A 22,488-nucleotide genomic window follows, 5' to 3' on the forward strand; every position below is an offset into this window, starting at 1 on the left:
GACTCTCCCTGCCTCTCACTTGGCTTGGACCCAAAACCTCATCCTGGGCTGTGTCTCCAGGCTGGACCAGAGTTTTCAGACACTGTAGTGTATGGGGTCTTGAACTCCTCTCCATTCTGCAGGGATTTCTGAGGCTTTGGCTTGCCTTACCTGATACTTGTCAGCTGGTGGAAAAGCAGGGTTCATAGTTTAGATCTTCCCAACCCATGTATCTTCCTATGGAACTTTCCAGTTTTCTCAACCCTTCTAAATAAAAAAACCCAGGTACTATGATATTATTATGTGGCCCTTCGCTCCCTCTGGTCACAGCTGATTGAACCAAGCTGGACCAATCACAGTAACTCAGGAAATTAGAAGTGGTGCACCTTTGGGCTGAAAGGTGATATAGGGTCAGGGTCTGAGCTGTGTTGGGGTCTGAGGCAAGGATGAAAGGGTACAATATGTGTCAAGAACTTAGCACAGCAGCTGCCACGTAGGAACTGCTCAGTTTAGCTATGATTATGATGATGTCATAACTTCGTGGGTGGTGGGAAACCGTTGCGCTGGAGCAGTGGCAGCAGCAGATGCTCGATCCTGGCGTTCTGAGCCCTAGAATGCAGCTCTGGGGTGTGCTTTTGCCTCACGGTTCTAGTACCATTCTCAGTGATGGCCGCTGCCTGGGGTCAGTTCTGTGTTTCTCCAGGAACCACTGGAGCCCCAGCGTGGCCTGGCTTCCTCCTCTCTTCATGGATTTTGTAACCATCTGTGTTCAATCCCTTCCTGCTTCACATGCCCCAACCTGAACCCTTTTTAGATGTACAGCTTCATCTCCCAAGAGTAGTTGACTTAGAGCTTTCTCATCTCCAGTTTGCAAAAGCTCAGGCAAGATCTCTGACTGACCAGGCGTGGAGAAGAGGCCTGCTCATCCTCCCCAACTGCACCCAACGCGGCAGAGTCGCATGAGGACATGGCAGCTCCCAAGGCAGCCACGTGGATGGAGGTGAGTTGGGGAGGGACATCACCACGAGGAGGGAAGACAGAGGTCAGACACTGCCAAGGACACACGCTGCAGCCTCCATACCTGAAATGGGGGCCAGGAGCCCGGGCTGGAGCCACCCACCTGCTCATCACCAGGGTTTCTGGACAGTCAGCCTGGCGTGAAGATGCCACTACTCAACTGCCCAGCGCCTTCCAGGTGCAAGGAGGGAAGGGAAGCAGAAACCACAGCGCGAGAGGCCCCTGTTTTCTAGAAACATTTCTTTATTTAAAATTTAAAACCATAGTACTTCATACAGCAAACTGTGCACTTTGATATATCACAGTGTCTTAAAAAGGAAAATAATCGGATTTGTTTGGAAATTTATTTACATTAGCCTAGAATGATTGGCAAGTAACACAGTTACTATGAAACCCAAATTGTTACAAAATGTTTACAAAAAACTATATTCATAGAAATTCTGCATGTCCACAAAGGGCACCCCCTGAATGGCCCAGAGACCAGTGTGTGGGAACCATGTGGTGTGGGAGCGGGGACGGCGTCCAGGCACTCTGGTCTGGGTGGTGGGACCGGCCAGGGGTCTCGCATGGTGCTGGCTGGGGGCTCAGCCCAGGGGCTGAGAACCCAAGTCCCCATCATGCGAGGCCCACCAGGCAGAGATGGGATGGGGGTTTGGAGCACAGTGACAGGGCTCTCCTCAGGGGTCTGGGTACAGATGTGCTCTGTCCAGCCCCCCTGGGGCAGACCCAGAGTTAAGTGCAGACCAGCCTGATGCAAGGGCTGAAGCAGAGGGCAGGCTGCTGACCACATGGAAGCGCACTCCAGATCTCTCTCCTGCATGCTCCAGAGATGCTGACCTGTGACAGGGCCGGGCCACGAACGAAGGGATCAGCGTTGCAGAGAGCGGGCCAATCTGCAGGCAGGGAGGTCTGCAGTTTCTCCTGGGGGCTCTCTGCCAACTGCCCCGCCGGGGCAGATGCTCCAGGGGAGAGAAGGCAGACGCCTGGCATGGGCTGTGCTACGCTGTGCTTTGTTGGTTTCTCATCTTTCGCCCATGTCACTGCTCTGCTCACATCTGTTAAGAGCTGGCCTCTGGGTCACATGGGGCTGGGGAGGTTGTCTGAGGTGGGACAGACTCTAAGGCGGCATTGCTGGGTCTACAGCTGCTTCCCTGCACCTGGAGGCCTCAGAGTTGATCTGTAAAGTAGAGACACACTGCGGGGTGATGTGAGGTCTGTTCTAGAAGGCAGGGGGCTGGGGGTCAATAACGAGAACACTGGGATGTCATACTGGCATGCTGGCAATGTCCTTGGGGTCACTCTCTTTAAAAAGTGCTTTCCCTAGCCACGCACCATGTGCACGTGTGGGGGTGAGAATCTGAGGCAGAGGCCATTGCCACCTGCAATGCTCCGGCCTTTTCAGGCTGTTTCAGGTGGAACCGGATGTCTACCTGGCAGTTGTGCAGACAGGTGTCAGAGCAGGTCTCAGGAGCCAAGTGCTGGCATGACATTGCTCCCAAGTCACAGGCCCTGCTGTCCTGCTTCAGACACTCTCAGATGGAGATGAGGCTCCTTCGCCATGCCTGTCCCTCCCCAGGAGGCACCTGCTGGGCAAAGGCCCACCTGCCAGCCTCCACGGCCCCGCCCTCTTCCTCAGGGTCTGCAGTTCTGGCGTGTGCGGGCCTTTCCCATCCCCACGGGGTGCCCTGCAGCCCCTGCCCCGGGCAGCCTCTGTCCTGGACTGTGCTGCTGTAGCCCCCATCTCTCACCTGGTCCCCACCCATACTGGCTGGGTTATGTACACTCTGTGTGCAGACGTGCGGGGAGGGGTGCGTATACACATGGGCTACAGGTCATATATACACTGTGCATATATATATATACAGCATATATATATATCTTTTTACATTCATATATATATTGTACAGAACATTCACCTTCTACCAAAAACAGTTTTGTGACTTCACGTATGGCCTCAACTCTGAAATTGTAACTCCAGGGCAAACACAAGACTGACACGAAGGCTTGAAACCAGCACGGGGACAGAGGGCAGGGCTCTTCCACAGTGGCGAGCAGTGGGGCCCCTTCCAGAAGTGTCCACCCAACTTGGGAGACTGTTCCAGATGTGTCTATTCCAGAGGCCTGTCTACAGGGTTGGGCTCATTTTTTTGCATCTGTCTACAGGGTCGGGCCGGTCCCAGGTGTTAAGTCCATACAGTGATTTTGACCAGAGTTAGGCCCTTCCCATTGGCACTCCATACAGGACCGTTTCAGATGCAGGCCAGAGTTCAGCCTGTTTCCAGATGTTTGTGCATCGAGCTGGGGATGGCTTGGGCAGGGATCAGCTTCATGCCGAGTGGGGAAAAAGCAGCCACAAACCCCACACAGTATCCCCTGGAAAAAAAGGCAGGGAGGGAGCCTCTGACTGTCTTGGCCTGACTTCCGCCTGCTGAGAGCTTAAGGAGAGGGGGTGATGTCAAGCTATTTGGAGTTTTCACCTAATCCTGCCAGACCCCTGCCAGTGCCCAGGTGTGAGCCAGCGTGCTCCTCTACCTTCGCTGTGATGGGGGTCTGAACGGTCACAGCAGGGAGACCAGTAACAGGTCAGAGGGAGAGAGATAAGAAGGTCTCACTGTCCAAAAGCCCAAGGGTCTTGGTGGGGTGCGTGTGTTTCTCCTCACTGCTGCCCCCCAACTTGGCCTTGAACAGGTTGAGAGGAGGCACTGGCCTTTTGAGGTGGGAGATGGGGTGCAAGGTAGGAGCACTCCGTGGGGCGAGACAGGGACAGTCTAGCACCTGCTCAGGCAAGTCCCCTCTTCTGCTCCATCCACACCAGCTCTTACACTCCCCAGCGCTCCCCCTGACCTCAGTGCCTCTGTGCATGCACCTGTGCGTGCCCGCTATGGCTCAGTCCATGCCCGCTGGCAGGTGGGCCCAGACTTGAATTCCACTTGATCCACCTTGCTGGTAGCACCTTCTCCCACCCCCACCCCCCAAGATGTAGCAGAACCTTCAGTACCTGGGAGAGACACAGCTCACACTCGGACAGAAGTGGTTTCCACTGCACTTGGAACCTTGGGCTGGTCTCGAAGATAAACATAGGACATCAGCCAGAAGTTGAACATTAGCCACACATATGGACATAAGGCTTGAATAGGAGGGAAGATCAGGCAGCATGTCATCCCACTTCTGTTTTGGAGCCCAAAAATCATTTCAGGACCTTTGGGGGCCTTCCCTAACTCAATTGTATCTCTGATATCCACCATTCTTCACTTCTTCGATGAGAAGTCTTCCTACCCCATGCCACTGCCTTTTCTTTCTCTCATCACAGTCTATGTGCATAGCCTCAGAAGAACACAGCATGTTCATGGAGTGTTATACACAGAGGCACACACACGTGTGTGCGCGCTATGAGCATGGATGTGGGCGTGTGCTAAGAAATTATATTGGATGAAGAAAGACAGTGGTTAAGATCTGTGGTTGATGAGAGCAAATGGGCAAATACTTTCATTAGAATCCTGTTACCTGGAAATTGCAAAAATATGTCATTTTCCCCTTCAAACAGGGCACTCTGCCTAGAGCAAAGGAGTCACCAGCCATGAGTCCCTGAAGTTTTGCCTGCGCTTGGCCAGTCTCCTTGCGCCTATGCCTAGACAATCTCAGCAAATCTTTGTGACCAAAGATCTCTCCCCAGGACAGAAGTGCACACAGACCCTGGTTCCCTGCTTTGCTGATTGTCCGTCTCTGCTCCTGCAGTGAGCTGGAACATATGTGTGCATCTGAACACAGGTGTGAGCCTGCATACACTCACGAACTCCAGTTCCACATGACTTCTCACATACAACAGGCACTGACCTCGCTGCATGTCTGTCTGGCTGTGTCCTCTGTCCCGCTCTCTGCTGCACACATGAGCCCATACACACCTGTGCACATATGCTTACTTGTGGGCCCCTTGGTGACATGGCTTCTCCTTTAAAATGTATTTGGCAATGCTGCAGGTTTTATCCTGTCTTCTACCTTCTGCCAGGTGGTGCACACACACATGCATGCACACATACACACACACGTGCATGCATATATATACATATACTCACCAGAGCCCCATTATGACATGGCTTCTCCTGTTTTTACATGTGTAGGGCTCTGCTGCTTGCCCAGAGTTGTCTCCCTCATCCCTAGTTCACACACATGCTCATGTGTGTACCCTTGCACAGAGCAGAATCCAAAGGATTCTCCTATTATTGCATGCCCTGGATCCTGTACATGTCCAAATCTGTTCTTCTCTGCCAGACCCCAGAACTCACACATACAAGACACAGATTCACACTTATGCACACACACACTCCTGCACCCAGAAGCTCACGACAGCATGGCTTTTCTTATCATTACGTGTGTCGGCTACGCTGCATGTCCGGCCTCTTCTCCCACCTCCAGTGCACACAGCCTGGCAGAGCTGCTCTGATTCTGGGAACCAGCTGGTTTGGTCCTGCAGCTCAGTTTGTGGGAGGGACAGTACTTATCACATGAGTCCACTGTGCTCTCCTGCTCTGGAAGTCCCTGGGGGAGCTAGAGATGACCCTTCACCCAGCTGAGAAGGTCCTTGAGGCCGAAAGGTAGCTCTTCCCTAACCAGGCTCCTCAGGCAGAAACAGGAGAGAGGTCGGAGTGGGTGGCTGGTGCTTCTGGGTTGCTGCCCAGAGTCACTAGTCCACTTCTCCTGCTCAAGGACGGCCCTCTGCCCTTGGCTGTGAGAAGCCCTGCTGGCCCCATCACGTTCTCTTTAAGGACACTTTGCTCCTAACCCTTCCGTGTCTTATTCTTTTTCCAGAATCTTGAAGTCATAGATCTCTGGAGCACCCATCACAGCTAGCTGGAACCCACAGATCATCTGGTCTACTCCTCGCTTGCGCCCCATCTGCTACCACTTCTCTGCTGAACGTCCATGTCCCACAAGGTCCCAGCTGCTCTGGACAAGAGACCAGGGCCAGGGGGGCCTTGTGTCTCTGGATGGGCTCTTTGGTTATTTCTCCAGGAAGCAGCTTCTCTTCTCCCGCCCTTGGGGCCTCTACCAACCATGGTTTCCTGCCCCTAACAACTTTCATTTTGAAACTATCATCAGGTTTGGCAAGTCCAGGGTGCTGGGAGTTCTTTAGGGCCCCTCGAGTTTTCCTCACCTACCCCAAAGTTAGCCTGTGTAGTAGGACCTGGACCCCTCTTTTGAGGAGGACTGACTTGACTTTCACTTTTAATCTAGGCTACACTTCCTCCAAGATGACCGAAGGGTCTCAAGACCAACTGGCCAGCAGCGGGGAGTTGCTGATGAGGAGATGGCAAAGAGCCCCAGCTCCCTAATGCCATCAGGGTTTAAAAAACAGCTTGGGAACCAGCAAAGTAAGAACCGATGACTTCAGGGGCCTGTGGGATTTCCATGGAATCCATGGGTCCTCTGGGCTTCAACTGTTGGCTGAGTCTCTGGGCATCCTTTGAGAGGTTCAGAGGGTCTTCTCTCCTCTGGCCAGAAAGTGGAGAAGAATTTGCTCTGATCTCTTCCCCACTCTTCTAGAGAAGTGGGGGCCATTGAACATGGTCTGTTAGAATCCCTGCCTCTATGAATTCTCTTCTCTTCCAGGCCCCAAACTCCTCTTTTCCCCTATGGGGCCCTTTGCCTTCAACTTGGCACAAACAGGGGCTGCCACAGGTGGTGCTAAATCCAGGAGTTCAGAACCATGTGAGCAGCCCTGGGGACATGAATTCTTCTCTCTGCCCAGGCATGTGCGATGGCCATCCTCCTTCGGCTCCCACCAGCAGCCCAGCTATAACATCCTTAAGATGCCCGGGGTTCATGTCTCTGGTCTCTTAGTCAAGCCGCAGGAGGTCTGGGCTCTTGGGGAAGGAGTGGCGATAAAAGAGTGGTTTCTATTTTCTTTGGCCTCTGCAGGGCCACGGTAAAAACTTCTGACTGTAGAGGAAAGTTGAGGAGCAGGTGAGTTTGGCCTGAGAGAGGCATGTGCTTCCTTTGGCCTTGGCTGTCTCAGCTGGCAGCTTTAGAAACCCATTGAAGGAACAGGAGGAGAGTGAAGCCCAAGCAGCTGGCCTGAGGGCCTGCTGGCTTCCCAGTAGGTAAGGGCAGAGGGCTCCTGGCCCAACAGGCAGGGAGCAGCTCTGGTCCCCAAGAGCAGTGTGGGGACAAGGGACATTCCTTCCAGCCTCCTTTGTTTTCCTCCGCCCTGCCCCTCAGGCCTGCAGTCCCCACCCTGCCAGTGCTTAGGGGAATACGGGGGCCAACGATGTGCTGCAGGTCATGCTGTCCTTGCCCGGAAGCCGGCGATCATTGAACGTGTGCATGTTGATGACAGCGTCTGTCTTGACCATCATGGGAGGCTGCGGCTTGTGCTTGACCCGACGCTGGCAGGTAAGGGAGAAACGGATCTCATCGGCCACGGTGCTGCAGAAGGAACGCTGGGGTGGGGGTGGGAGGAAAAGATGGGTGAGGCCTGGCCCTGCAACTCCAGCCCAGCTCCTGCCCTTGCTCCCGAGCCTGTGCCAGGGCCACCAGGTCTCTCTCACCCCTTCACCCCACCCACCCTCTGCCCCCCTGCAAGATGATTAGTTTGTGTAGCAGCCTACAGAGCATTACATTCTTGTTCGGAGACTAAGGTAGTAGGGCAGGTAGTATCATCTTACCCCTATGTTGCATACAGATGAGCAAATCAAAGCTCTGAGTGCTTTCCAATGCACATGTATTCAAGTTTGAGGAGTTTACCTGCCCACCTCTTCTCCCCTATCTTAGGAGAGCAGGAACCAGCCAGTTTGCTCCCTGTGAGCCCGGCCCTGAGCACTAGTCCTGGCCCAGAGTCAGGGCTCAAGAAACACTCGATGAACGTGTGGGTGACCCCTCTCCTGGGAGGGCTTCCAACTAAAGGGAGATTCTCAGTGCTCCCACTCAGGCGAGTCCAGCATGTGCTTCTCAAGGTGGGCATCTGGGAGGTAGGGCCCGGCAGGACAGTTGGGTGGCGGTGGTCTCCTCTAGTCCAAGTCCCTGTGAGTACCCGAGAGGGACAGCAGAAGTGCAGCATCACCCGCAGCTATCTGATGGCAGAGGTTGACCCGCTGCTTGCCTGGAAGGCAGCGGGGACTACCCGTGCCTCAACTTACGCAGTGAAGCCAGGGCATCAGCACCCAGGCAGCCTGTGCAAAGGCTCTGCGGTGCCGGCGAATGGCCCTTGGCCTCAACTCCTGGCTCTGCCTCTTGCCAGCTGTGTGACCTCTCCAAGCTTCCCCTTGTTCACCCACTAATCACAGAATGTCATCCCTCACCTCCCTCTCTTTGTTCTGAAAATATTGATTGATTGACACTATACTATGTGCCAGGCCACTCTTCTAGGTGTTAGGCCTGCAGCAGTGAAAATGACAGATAAGGTCCCAGCCTTCAGGGACCTTAGGGTCTAATGATGGAACAGAAATAGGTAATAAACATATGAACAAATAATTTCAGGTCATGATAACTATTATTAAGAACAAAGCAGTGAAATGGGTTAGAGAGGGGCTGGAAGCAGGGACAGGTGGGAAGGCTACTTGAGAGGTGACAGGTGAGCTGAAACTGCATGACCAGAATATGGCACTCTGGGCGAGGGTCATCTCAGGTGGGCAGAACAGCACGTGCAAAGGCCCCAGGCTGAAACACGTTTGGTGCATTAAGGACTGAAGGAGAGGCCAGTGTATATGGAGCAGAGAAGGGGTGGGGGAGGGTGGGAAGGAGGAAGTCAGAGGTGTGGGCAAGGGCCAGGTCCTGTAGGCTTTTTGGTGGAATTTAGAGCTCATCCCAATTATAATGGAAGTTCCTAAAAGAGTTTTTAAAAAATGTACTGTAATTTTTTTAGCTGTTTGTGATTATTGGACATTTTGTTTTTTCCTTATTTTTTTCATGTGATAATTCATACATCGCTGAACATCTTTGTAAATAAAACCACACATATCCTTGGCTGCTTCTCTTGGGTGCACTGCTGACTCAGGCTTACTGGTTTTAAAGGCCTCCGTTTCCCTTTCGATGCATGTAAAAGCTGCCTGCTTTTAATGGCCCCCCGTACACACGACTTCACTACAGTCTCTTTCTACGCTGGCCGTGCATCACTCTGTGCTTTGCTGTGAGAGGCGCTCCCCCAGCACAGCAGCCCTCGGCTCAGGTGCTCACTGAAACCACTCTGCACACTTCCTTAAGATGCCGATGCCAGGCTCTACCACAGACCAATTAAAACAGAGTCTCCGGGAGTGGGGCCAGGGCATTAGCACTTAAAAAACTCTCTCCCTGTGGTTCTAATTTGCTCCCTGGACCCAGAACCACTGACCAACTACGCTTGGATGAATCAGACAGGTTCTCCCGTCTGAACACTGGGGCTGGACCTCTTAACCCTTTTCTTTTTTAAACTTTTAATTACAGAAATTTCCAAATACATGCAGAAATAGAGAGAACAGTATAATGAACCCCTATGTAACCATCACCCAGCTTCAGTAATTACCCCGGAGGGTTTTATGCAGGGAAAGGGCATGGTTTGAATCAAGTTTTAAACAGGGAACCGGCTGTGGATGGAGAACAGGTGGTAGAGGGAAAGCGTGGAGGCAGGAAGGCCAGACTGGAGGCTGTGGCGTGGCCTGCGCTAGAGAGGAGGGGGCTGGGCCTGGCACGGAGCCACGGGAATGGGAGGTGTGCTCAGGGTCGGTGTAAAGTGGGACTGGCCGGCCTTCCTGGTGGGTGGGAAGCAGGGTGGGCTATGATGAGAACGGGGTCAGACGGTACCACGTGCCTGGCACGCAGGATGTGAGACACCAGCCCGAGTCCTGTCCTGCACTGCCCACCCCCCTGCCCCCCACCCCGGCCTCCTGCGCAGGCACCAGTGTGCGGAGCTCACCTGCTCTCGCTCTGCAGTTTTGCGGAGCTTATACACAAACTCGCCCACGGCCACCAGCACCGATAGAACCAGCCCGGCAGCCAGGACGATGAAGATGCCCCCGATCTTCTGGATGCCCAGGGCGCTGGCCTCTTTGTTCTCCTCCTCAGGACACCCGCTGCCCCGCCACCACTTCTCCTTCATGATGTGCAGCTTGTCCTCCTCCTGCAGCTGCAGGATGGCAATGGTGATCTTGTCCCGGTACGGGGAGCCTGAGTTGGGAGGAGGGGACCGGTGTCAGCAGCACTCGGTCCATCCTATGTGCTCTCGACGACACCCTGGTTGGTGTCGGCCACCATCTCTAACACTCTTGGTGAATTCATAAAAAGGGGGACCCCACTGCCAGGAGTCCTCTCATTATATATGGCACTTGGGCGGAAGGAAGGGTCCCCCACTGAGGCAGGGAGACTTGTCTATGGATCCCTGTTTTCATAGGCTCTGGATGGCACACTGTGTCTGGGCTGTCTCAACAGGGGTTAGGCTAGGGAGAGCAAGCGTGACTTCTGAACTGCCCCCACCTCTGGGTTTGCCCCAGTTCTCTGCTAAAGCTGGGGGCGGGGGTTGGGGGGGTGGGGACCTCACAAGATATGTGGCTCCACTCGTTCATGTCTGGGCAGAGGAAATGCCACCTCTCTAGGCTCAGGAGGATGAGCTGGGAGTGGGAGCAGGAGACTGGGTGTGGGGGCGGGTGTGGGGGCCTGGTCCCGCCCTGCCTGTGCCCCCCCAACCCTGCCCCCTGCCCCGCCTGCAGCCCCTCCTCACCCATGGGCGTGCCGATGCCGTAGCCCTTGGAGTCGATGAGGCCCCCGATCTGGGTGAGGTTGCAGTTCCTCTGGGTGACGTACTCGATGGTGGTGGACTCCATGAGCAGCGCGTAGTCCGCCGTCAGCGTCCGCTGGATGCCCTCCTCGTTGTTCTTCACCAGCGCCGAGGGCTTGCTGCTCATGAAGGCCCACATCTTCTCGAAGGTGGAGATCTTGGATTTCTGGGCCATGAGGGGAGGGGTGGTGCACACACAGTTACCAGGGACCAAGCACTGCTCACCTGGCCTAACAGGGCTCCGGGCAGGGAACAGTCCACAGCGCTCAGCGCAAGGGAGCGCCAGCCGTTGCTCAGGCAGGGACACCGGGGCCCTGGGAGGGCAGGTCCTGAAACACCCAGCGGGTGAGTGATAACGCCAAGATTCAGACTCAGGCCCACCTGTCTCGAAACCCTTGGCTCTTGGCCACAACACAGGTGGTTTTCACACTGGCTTTTAAAAAATTAATTTTCTTTCTCTATTTATTTATTAAGTGATTACATGCGCAGGCGCTGTTCAAAGAGCTTTCCTGCATTTATTGACTCTTCACAGAAAGCATAGGAGGCAGGTACACGAGCCCCATGTTACAGATGGGGAAACTGAGGCATGACTAAGTGACGTGCCTAAGGTCACTCAGATACCAAGTGGCAAAGCCAGGCTTGAAATCCAGACCCTGCGGCTGCAGGGTCCATGCCCCCAACCACTGAGCGGCACTGCCTCCCAGAAGCCACTGTCAGGGTAGAGAGGGAGAGGTGGAGGGCAAGGAGGGCAAAGCTCAATGGCTTCTGGGCTCCCCCTTCAACCCCAGCGGGCCCCTCTCATGCGCTGTGTCTCGGGGAGATTCTGTCTGAGGTGAGGGTTCCCGTTCCCCTTCATTACAGTGAGAGAGAAGCAGGGTGAGAACTGCAGAATGGGGAGTGGTGCGGGCTGCCAGAGCAGGTTTCGGCTGGCACCCCACCCCTTTGTCCTCAGAGTGTCCCTGGGCTAGATGCTGCTGTATGAATAGACCCAGCATCCCTAAGACCAGGCCCGGCGGGTGGGCTGCTGTGTTTCCGCGGACTGGCCGGGGAGACCCAGAGAGGGCACTAGGGCCAGGAGAGGGGGCTGACGCTGAATGTCCCCTGCTGCTGAGGAGACCAGGCAGACCAGGGTGCATGGCCTTCATGAGGTTTCTTGGGAAAGCCGTGCATGCCACCTGCCTGCTCCCAACGGGGATGGGCCCCCTCGGATCCCAGGGGAGCAGGTGGCTCTGCAGGCCCCACCGTACTGGCAGTTTCCGAGTCTGGCTGTGCCTGTCTGCGATGTCAGCCTGTCTGACTGGCAGCCGGCCCAGAGCCGGTGTGCATGATGGCATGGGTGTGCTCAAACAGGCTGGCGCAGGGCTGGGGGATGGACAGGAGATGGGGAAGAAACTGTGTCTGCCAGCAGTGGGGACGGTCGGGGTGGGGAGAGGCTGGGAGGAAGGTGTGCCTTCTACTCTCCAGATGCTTCCTGGCTCTGCGAGGATGGTCCCCTATGAAACTGGCTCCTGTAGACTCAGGCAAGCCAGGGGGAGGGGAGGACCCCAAAGCCACACGCAGGGCCCCACTTGGAATTCCATCTGAGCCCAGATTCAGTCAAATACCAGTGATAGCTCCTTTGGACAAAGGGTCTGGGGGCACATTCACAGATTAGCAACCCCTCCCCCACTTGCAAATTTATCTGCCCCCAAAGCCAAAGGCCTGGAAGGGCTTGGATGCCTGGAGCTTCAGTGGGTTCCACCAGAGCACAAGCTGGCTCTTCCCAACTCCTCTCAGCCCTCAGCCTGTCCTGTTTTCAGCTCTTTCTGCTCTCCAGCTACTCCACCTCCACAGTTATTCTCTTACCTCTGCACATCTTGCCTCCAAAACTTCTGTTCTCTCCAGCCATCCCACTATTTCAGCTCCTCCTGCAGCCCAAATGCCCCTCCCCCACCGACTACTATTGCCCTTAAAAACATTCCCAATGTCCAGCTCTTCTGACTCACCAGACCTTTCTTATTTTGTAGATAATTATCTGGTATCCAGACATCTATCCCCCACCCCGCCCAGGTCCTTTCTCACTCTGCTGCTTTTCCTGCCCAGCTTCTCTGTGGCAGGAAGCTACTCTACGGCTCCAGTGACCTGTGGTGCTGGGACTCAGCCCTACCTCCGCATGTGGGCTGGACATGGAGACTTGCTTTACCTCCCCCCAGCAGCTATGGGAGGCCACCCTGGAGATTAGGTTCTATGAGACTGAACTCTCATCCTGCTTGTACCCTTGCTTGCTGCCCTGACGGCTTGCTGTGAGCCACCCACGGAGAGGCCCACGAGGCCAGGAACGAAGGAAGGGCAGCCTCTGGTCAATGGTCAGTGGAGAATGGACACCCCCGGGCCAACAGCCGAGGAGGAACTGAATCCCACCAAGAGCCACGTCGGGGAGCTTGGAATCGGAGCCCTGAGATGACTGCAATGTTAGCTGACACCTTGCATGCAGCCAGCGAGACAACCATTCAAGAGGACCTAATCAAGCTGTGCTGAATCCTGACCCACAGACTATGAGATCACAAATGTTGTTTTAAGACACTAAGTTTTGGGTAATTTGTTATGCAGCCATAGATAACTGATACACTCCCTTACATACTCACACAAGCTATTTCAGTTCCCAACATAATTGTCCTGTTTTTCAGATAATCAATTCTAACTACTCCTTTAATCTGATTACCCAAATCCTATCATCCCTGCTTACCAGGTACACATGTTCCACAGATACTCTGCCCTCCTGGTTGTGGTAACTAAATACTATTTTCCTGTCAGTGGCTCCTGCACTTCAGCTGCTTTTCCACCCCAGTCTTTCCTGCCTTCCAAATCCTCCTTCTTCTCTCAGAGCTGGGAACTAGAAGTTGATGAGGCCGTCAGGGCTCCCTTTACACCTCCAATGCATGCACGCAACCCATCCATCCCTCCATTCCTCCATTTATCCACCGTCCCTTCATGCATCACGTTCATGTTCTCACCCATTCGCTCACACACTATCTATACACTAACTTATTCAACTAACTATCTGCCCACCCACTTAGCCTTTTACCTATTTATCCATCCATTCATCCCTCTAGCCAACCATATGTCCGTCCATCCATCCATGTCTCCACCTCATCCATCTTACCCACTCACTCTCCCATGCACATAGTCAGCCATTGCTAAAATCTCAAGCTTGGCAAAAGTACCTTGACAATGAACCATTCAGGGAGCCCCACCCCACTCCTTCTGTCTCAGAATAGAATAAGAGCTTGTTCTCATTCTGCACACTCTTCCCTGCATCCTCTCCCCGACACCCCATTCCTCCTATACACAGGCATGCCTGACATCAAAACATATGCTCTTTCCAGTAACACTACACCATAAAAGGAGACAGAAATTTCCAGTGGGGCTGGAGGGAGTGTTGAGGCGGACAGACTCTGAGGAAAGACACATGAAAGCCTCCGGTGGTAAAGGAACAGGAAGCTGGCTGTGACGTGGGTTTCGAGAGGTTCTTCTCTGCCAGCTTCAGGGTCAGCAGACTCACTCCCTTGATCATCTTTGGATAAATGGGTCTGAAACCTATTTCCCTAGAATGGTCACCCACTCGGTAGTGCTTGTCCTATATCTTGGGGCCACCATTCTCAGACACATCCCTGAGAAGCTTCCCTCTGGCATGTACGAGACAAGGAGGGATACATCGGCGGTCCCTTCTCGAAACTCAGGCCTCTCTCCCATCTTTCTGGGCCTGACCACTGGAGGCCTAAGTTCCTACCACTGGCCTGAGCTACAGTCACCACCCCGGGGAACAGCCGCACACACCTATGGCTCCTGAGTCATCCTGCCCGTCCCAGCTTCATTGGGAACCTTCATACGCATTGCTTCAGGGCCAGTCACCCAAATCAATTAATGGAATCATTTGGAGCAGCCAATACAGGGAGATGTGCCAGCATGAAAAGACTTTTTTTTTTTTATCAGTAAAATTGGCAAGAAAGTAAGTTTCAGGCTCATGACTTTCAATTCCAGCCTCCTCAAAGAAGTAAATTGATTTTCCCCCACTGAAGATACTTAATCTTGAGAATTTAACATTTCTGTACAAGAAAATGTATGTAGGTATATATATATATATAAATTCCGAAGGGAGCTGAATCCTAGGGAGTATGTATAGGGAGAGAGCAGCAATGTGATTCCATGCGAGACCGGGGGTATTTTCCATGTTGAATAGGAGACCTTTCCCAAAGTAATTGGCTTTCTTATCCCTGGGTGTGGAGTCTTTGGCTTTATCAGATCCCCATACTCCAGCAGTTAATCATGTCTCTTGGCTTTTTCTGTGGGGACCGGGAGGTTTTCCTAAGTCTCCTGCTTCTGCCCGCCTGGCCAGGACAGACGGGCTGACCCTCCAGCCCAGCAGCAGCCGCTGCTGTCTGTCTGTGCGTGCCCCTGAGGTGTGCCTGTGTGGGGATGCAGACTGGTCCCTTGGGGTGGGGGGTGCTGAGGGGATGGGAGGGTGGGAGGAGAGGGCGGGGAGTCAGATGGTGCGGGCTAGAGGCTGGGGTGGAGGCTGTGATGAGAGGGGTGGCCTCCACCGCAGGAACTCTGGTTTTAAATGCCAGTTTCTTCTGTAACTGCTGGCAAGTGACATCCCATCGCTGAGCCTCACTTTTCACATCTGTACAACAGGGGTTAGCGGAACACAAAGGCTGGCCCGCAAAGTGCTCGGGGAGTGCCTCGCATCAGTATTTCTCTTTGAGGCTCTTCGAATTCTCTTTAGGGCTCAGTTTTCTCATAGAGAAATTGGGGATAACAATTCCCATAGTGCAGAGTTGCCAGAGATTATAAGGACACAGTGCTCAGCGAACGCTGACAGGAGCCATGCAGCGCACTGTTGTAAGTACAGTGTGCCCAGGAGAATTTTGATAAACTGGAGAGCCATGCCTCTCAGCCCCTGACAATTGTTGCTTTGTGGAAGAGCTGGCTCCGCGATGCTCCGTCTTTCACATTTTCAAAAAGCTAGAAATGTGAATTTTTTGAAATGCAAGAATCTCCTAAGTTTAAAATGCTGGCAACTAAATTGAAAAATATAAGTAATGTGTGGCACTCAAAAGTATATCTGTGGGCTGAAGAGGTTGGTGTATCACTGGTTTCAACAGTCAACAATAAAAACAGGATTTATAGCATGTGTACTCTGTGTCGGGTGCAATTCTAAGCTGTTTGTGTGCATTATCCCATTTAGTCATCTCAGGAACTCTAGGAGGTGGGTGCTGTTATTATACCCATTTCATAGATTAAAAAACTAAGGCACAGAGAGATGCTCAGTAATCGAGTGGTTTTCAATAATTTCCCAGCATCACTGGCCCTCCCCCTGCACCTGTCGCTGCTCCTCTGCCCATTCTGGGTCTTTTCTGTTCTGAGGACCTCTGAGTACTTAGCTCTGAGCAGAGGCAGATGGCCATCCTATGGTAGAGGCAGCAGTGACCTCAACAAAGGAAATAATCCTGAAGGACCTGGAAGAATGGAGAGTCTCCAGGCGTCTACTGGCTGGTCTTTTTCCAACATACTCCTTTTTGGGACTGTGGGTTAATAGGAGAAAAGGGTCCAGCCTGCTTCCCAGTCTTTTGCACCCGCCAAATGGAGTGGCATCAAGAGGAGAGAGCCTTGGACTTCAGTGTTCCTGTGTGCCGGGCACTGAGCTTACCACCATACATACTGTAGTTCCTTGCATCCTTTTGCTAATTGCTGCATGGTGGGAATCAGTATTTATGTCATTCAGGTGAACAAATGGAGGCTCAGAGAAGTGATGTGATTTGCCCAAGGTCACCCAGCAGAGGCAACACCCAAGACTACATCCTGGTCGGTCTGACTTTAAGACTGAGGTGACTTGACTGTGCCAGGTGCACCCCATTGATCTCTGCCTGGTCACTGTGTTTTGGTCTCTGAACTCCTCTACTGATTGAAGGCAGGGCTAAGGAACCATCGGAGAGGCCAGCAGATGGGTCAAGAGGAACAGGAAGCTGAGATCTGGAGGTGCCTTGAGCCCTCTAGATCACGTGAGAGGGCTGAACAGCTGGAAGGGGGTGGTGATGGACTGAATGGCCTCGCCCAATGCTTTTTAGGCTCGGGTGCTAGGACAGGGCAAGGCTGTACAAGCGGGAGGGCCTGACAATGTCAGGGACCCAGACAGCCTCAGACTCTTGGCCCCTCGCTCCTGTCCCTTTCCTAAGCGGCTGTCCCTCGTACACAGTCCCGCCCATATGTGATGTGCCTCCCCCCACCCCGACACCAAGGAGGGCTAAGTCCTGGGAGAAGCTATCTTCTGACAACCTCTCCCTTCAAAGCTGCCCAGCCTTCCCCATAAAGAACTCGTTTTCCCCACATGCTCCTTTATATTTTGCCTACATTTTTTTTTTTACAGCCAAATGGTGCTTTCAAAGCTTCCTTTTTCATCTCCTAATTAATTTTTATCTGCCAAGACTGAGGGAGGACAACGTAGGAGACGCTGTTTGTGATGTCTGCTGCTCCCTGACAACTCTTCAAATGAAGTTTCCTTTGGAATGATGGGGCTGCCTCTAGCCATGCGTCTCCTGGGCTGCAGGATAGCGGTGTGGTGAGGGATCTGGGGCTCCCCCCGGCGGGAAAGCCCAACATCCCACTTCCTGCTGCTGGCTTTGGACAGGAATGGGTTCTCTCCCCTGGGTTCTATTCTCAGCCTGGGGGCTTTTTAGTTTTTAAAGATTTTATTTACTTATTTTTAGAGCGAGGGGAAGGGAGAGAGAAAGAAAGGGAGAGAAACATTGATGTGAGAAAGGCACATCAATCAGTGGTCTCTTGTACGGACCCTGACCAGGCACTTAACCTGCAACCCAAGCATGTGCCCTGACCAAGAATTGAATTGGCGACCCTTCGCTTTGTGGGACAACACTGAACGAGTGAAGCCTCACCGGTCAAGGTCAGCCGCACTGGCCAAGGCTTTTAAAGATGGTTTGCAGCCTAACCAGGAACCCAGGGTAAATACAGAATTGAAGTTCATTTGCTCTGGATTCTGGGACATTCAGAGCTGCCACCTGCTTGGTTCCTTCCTCAACATGGTCCCTTGTGTTTGTTCTGCTCGGCTTCTGTCATTTTCTAGTTCCATGCTTTAATTCAACAATGACACACACACATGCATACTTGGTTATCAGATAGATTGTCTTGTTTATTACCAGGACTGTTCTAGGCTGGCGATCTGGCTCAGCCGACTTTGGCTTCACTCTTTCCCAACTGACTTCTGGACTGGCTGGCTCTTTTGAGAGGCGATATGGATACCATGACAAAGAGCACAGGCACTAGAGCCAGATGGCTTGGGTTCAGATCCTAGCTCTGCACCTCACTAGCTTGACGGTTAAAATAGCGAGTGAGAGTTAACTCAGGGTACTTTCTGAGCCTACGTTCACCATGTGTACAGTGGAGATGTTATAATAATAGTCTCTATCTCCTAACATTGCTAAGACAATGATACGACCCTCGTCCCCAGCTGTAGTCCCCCCTTGTCCGCAGTTTCACTGTCCACGGTTTCAGTTACCCACGGTCAACTCTGGTCCGAATAGATGAAATGAAAAATGCCAGAAATAAACAACTTATACCTTTTAAATAGCATATTGTTCTGAGCAGCGTGATGAAATTTCGAGCCGTCCTGCTCCGCCCTCTGCAGAACGTGAATCACCCCTTCGTCCAGCGTACCCATGCTGCGCACGCTCCCCACCCGTTAGTCACTGAGTGGTCCTCTCAGTTATGAGACTGATTGTTGGGGTGTCACAGTGCCTGTGTTCACGTCGCCCTTATTGTACTTAATAATGGCCCCAAAGCTCAAGTGTAGTGATGCTGGCAATTCGGATATGCCAGAGAAGCTGTAAATTGTATGTATGGCTAGGAAAAAACATAGTATATATAAGGGTTCGGTACCATCTGTGGTTTCAGACACCCACTGGGGGGGTCTTGGAATGTGTGTTCTGTAGATAAGGGGGAACTACTGTACAGGTAAAGTGCTTGGAATCTTACCTGGCTTCTAGTAAGTGCTCAATAAATGTTCAATTATTGTTTACTGATGTCTCCTAGACATCCACTGGGTACTCTTACAGCCAACCCTGCCATATACACTCACAGGCAGGGAGGGGACACCCCATCCAGAAGACCCCAGAGTGGGTGTGGGAGATAGTCCTTCATGTGCACACAGAATATCTGACCTTACATCCTGGCTCCGCCATTGATCTGCTGTGTGATCATGGGCAAATCACCCAGCCCCTCTGGGCCTCCATTTTTCTAGGTTGAACTCAGGTTTCCTTCCAGCTCTGATTTGAAAGTGACAATGAGGCTATGACCTGGCTTGGGGAGGGGGAGGTATGACTACAGAGAGCAGGGAGTCAGAGGAGGAAGGAAGTTTGTCCAGGGGTCTTCTGGGAGGGTGCTGTGTGCTTCTGGCCCCTCATCTGGCGCAGGGTTAATGCATCCATATCCAGGTCCTCTCTGCCTCCATAGCAGTCCCGCTGCTGCTGCCAATGAAAAGGAGCCTGGGCAAGGAGAGCTTCGCTGGAATTAAAGTAGGAGACCAGAAGGCCAGACTTCAGGAGGAATTAGCTGGTGATCTAGTGAGTAAGGAAATGGAGTAGGTTCTGCAAGGGGACATGGAATTGTTGTTTCTGGCCAAAGGCCCTTGTGAGCGTGGGCCCTTGAGCCCCAGCCTCGGAGTCCCTCACCTGCCCTCACTGTGCCAGTGGCGGAGAAGGTGGGTGAAGGCAGAGCAGGCTGCAGGAGGTGCTGCTTGATGCCGAGGACAGCAGCTCGGCGGGGAGCTGGGACTAGGCTTTGGGAAGGCAATCTGAGCATCTGAGCATGGAGGGAGGCGAGGACATCCAATCAGCGGCAATGAGCCTGCACTGGCCTTATTTATGCTGCCTCCCTTTGATGGGGAGCCCTGCTTAGAGACACACTCATGAGTAATGCATGAGAGATGCTCTGGCAGTCAGAGGGTTGGGCCACAGCCTAAGGATAGGCATGGACAGGCATGCACACACACACATACACACGGACTGTTATACACACATGCAGACATATATGTGTGCAGGGGCCATTACACACACACACACACACATGCACAAGCTATTACATAAACACACCAACTCTTATGCACACACAGGCCGACCCCCACTCACACTAATTTAGGCACACTCATGAGGACATTTAAACAGACATGCATATATTCTCCACATATATATCATGTAGACACTGACACGCAGTTGTAGACACTCATAGGCACATACCCACACATCCAGATCCCAGAGATGTACGCACACATACGCTCACCAATACACATACATATGTGCAGATGCTGGTGTTCACACACAAACACACATGCTCCCACACAGGCAGGCTCTTTGCATGGGCACAAATGTGCACACATACATGCTTGACTGCACACTGACATGCATTGTATACTGCTATATGCACACCTTCATCTAACACATACTCTTATACTGCTCACACTCATGAACACACACAGGGTCCTAGAGAGCTCCCAACGTGCCATGACCATGCTTTTCCCCTTCCTGCATCCTAAACGCACAGCAGTGACCTCTTAGGAAGGCCACGTTTGCTGATTCTCAGTAGCAGGAGCAACATCCAAAAGGGGAGCCCTTCTCTTCCCTCTTTTCTCTCTTCTTTTCTCTTCGCTAAGGAGGGGCTTCCATCCTCAAGGAGGGACACAGGGGAGGTGGAGGTGGGAGAGCGTCCCGGTGGGGCTCTGTCCCTGGAGGCAGAAGGCTTTCCCACCCAGCCCCTTCCTGCCGTCCCCATTGGAGGCTCAATCCATCACTCAGAGGCTTAGCCTGGAAGGCGGCAAGGGCTGGGGCTGGGCCCAGACCCAGAGGAGAGGGATATACCCCAGGCTTTCAGACCAATTTAGAGCAATTGACTAATAAATAAGTAAATGAATAAATGGGCCTGTAGCCTCAGAGTTCCCAGATCCTGACCATTTCTGAGAAACAGCTGGGACACTGGTTCCCACAGTGTGGGCCCTGGGCCAGCAGCATCAGAATCACCTGGGAACTCATTAGGACTACGCATTTTTGGCTCCACTGTTGGCCCGCTGAACCAGAGGCTCTGAGAGGGAGGCCCACCAATCTGGGTTCACCCCAGCCTCCCAGGTGGTTTGGATGCACACTCACCTCTGAGAACCGTGGCCTAGACCATGTGCCTTGGAGGAAGGCAGGTCTGGGTGAGCATCTGGCTCCTTCAGCTGTGAGTCCTTGGACAAGCCCTTTAATGACTCTGAGCCTCAGTTTCCACATATATAAAGTGGAAATAATTGTAGTACCTGCTCACAGGGTTTGTCACAAAGATTAAATGAGGCACGCTTTTAGTACAGTGCCTGGCTCACTGTGAGCTCTCAGTGGTGGTAGCTATTGTTAGTATTACTTTAATTTCCAGAAGAACATTTACGGCTATTGATTTTCAGGGTCAGCCAGTCTCCTACACCCTCAGCTACTCTAGTAGAAGGTGTAAAAACACTGGGAACAGAGCCCACACCTTACAAAGCAGGAGGAGCAGCAAAGTCATGGCCAGGTCCCTGTAAGAGCAGTAACCTGAGCAGGTGACAGGGGCTTTATCTGGACACGGTTATTCCAAGAGTGTAACCTGCTACGGAATGTTTGTAAACACTTGTTCAAGTTTTAAGCCTCCTCTCTTCCTTGGGGGATGTGCCCCCCTCTGCTCTCCAGCTGGTGGAGAGCCGACCCCCCCACCCGGGCCAGCCTCATGGAGATTGATGCTGCTGAGACCCAAGACCAAGGACAGAGAGTCCATTGGCCCCGGGGCCTGTTTGTGCATCTGGCCTCACTTCTCCTTCCCCCTTCTCCAGGCTCGTCTCCCTGCCTGTCCTCCTCTGATGATTTAAGGAGATGCAGCACGCTCACACTTCTTGCCCCGCCAGGTATAGAAACCTCTAGGGCCTGTGCTGAGACCAACCCAGGTGGCCACATTGCCACAACTCCCAAAAGTTAATTGAACTTTTGGAGGGACTAAGCCCCGGGGATTTCTGGCCCCTCGGCTCCGTGTGGTTAGGGAAGGATAGCAGAGAGTCAGCCTGTGGTGCTGCAGTGGGAGGGAGAGGGTCTCACCTTGAAGAAGGTCATGGTGGCCCCATCCTTGACAGCCCCATACTCGATTTTGGTTTGCTTGGCCAGGTCGTCGGCAGAGTCGATGGGCGATTCCATGCGCTCCACGGTCAGAAAGGCGGCTAGGTTGGCCGTGTAGGAGGAGATGATGATGAGCGTGAAGAACCACCAGATGCCACCGATGATGCGTGTGGACAGGGCTTTGGGCATCAGTTCAGACCCTGGGGGAAGGGAAGAGGCAGGTGGTCTCTGACAATGTCCAGACCAGGGCTGCTTGGGTCCTCTGGGTCATGGGCTCCATTAACGGTCTAAGGAAAGACAAGGCCCTTCCCCTCAACCAGTGGTTCTCCAAGTGTGGGCCCTGGACCAGCTGTATCGGCATCGCCTGGGGACTTGGTAGAGATGCTCATTCTCGAGCCCCATCTCAGGATGTACTAAATCAGTAACTTCAGGGGCGGGGCCCCACAACCTGGGTGTGCTAAGCCCTCCGGGTGATTCTGATACAGGCTAAATTTAAGAACCGCTCCTCTTCTAGAACAACAGGCATGGGCACCACATTTCCCTGGCTTGGCAGACCCTCTGGTGCCTTTCCACAGAACCCTGTATGGTCCC

The 22,488-nt window shown here is 53.0% G+C and overlaps 1 protein-coding gene across 2 annotated transcripts in view; it reads right to left on the reverse strand.

Moving 5' to 3' along the window:
• Positions 1 to 7,213: 7,213 nt before the first annotated feature.
• The window catches only part of GRIK3 (glutamate ionotropic receptor kainate type subunit 3), a 210,623-nt gene continuing 195,348 nt past the window's right edge, over positions 7,214 to 22,488 (reverse strand). Inside the window, exons 13-18 of one of the 2 annotated variants that reach the window (XM_054571563.1) lie at positions 21,880 to 22,097; positions 10,682 to 10,904; positions 9,864 to 10,131; positions 9,273 to 9,299; positions 8,240 to 8,241; positions 7,405 to 7,433 (exon numbers count right to left, since the gene is read on the reverse strand). In XM_054571563.1, coding sequence (XP_054427538.1) covers positions 7,405 to 7,433; positions 8,240 to 8,241; positions 9,273 to 9,299; positions 9,864 to 10,131; positions 10,682 to 10,904; positions 21,880 to 22,097 — 767 coding nt within the window. Of the gene's footprint in view, positions 7,434 to 8,239; positions 8,242 to 9,272; positions 9,300 to 9,863; positions 10,132 to 10,681; positions 10,905 to 21,879; positions 22,098 to 22,488 lie in introns of both variants that reach the window. The other variant, XM_054571562.1, reaches the window with a different exon arrangement.

The sequence above is a fragment of the Pteronotus mesoamericanus genome, unplaced genomic scaffold, assembly GCF_021234165.1.
Source record: "Pteronotus mesoamericanus isolate MK-2021 breed Mesoamerican mustached bat unplaced genomic scaffold, CSHL_Meso_final contig_221, whole genome shotgun sequence".
Classification (NCBI taxonomy): Eukaryota; Metazoa; Chordata; class Mammalia; order Chiroptera; family Mormoopidae; genus Pteronotus; species Pteronotus mesoamericanus.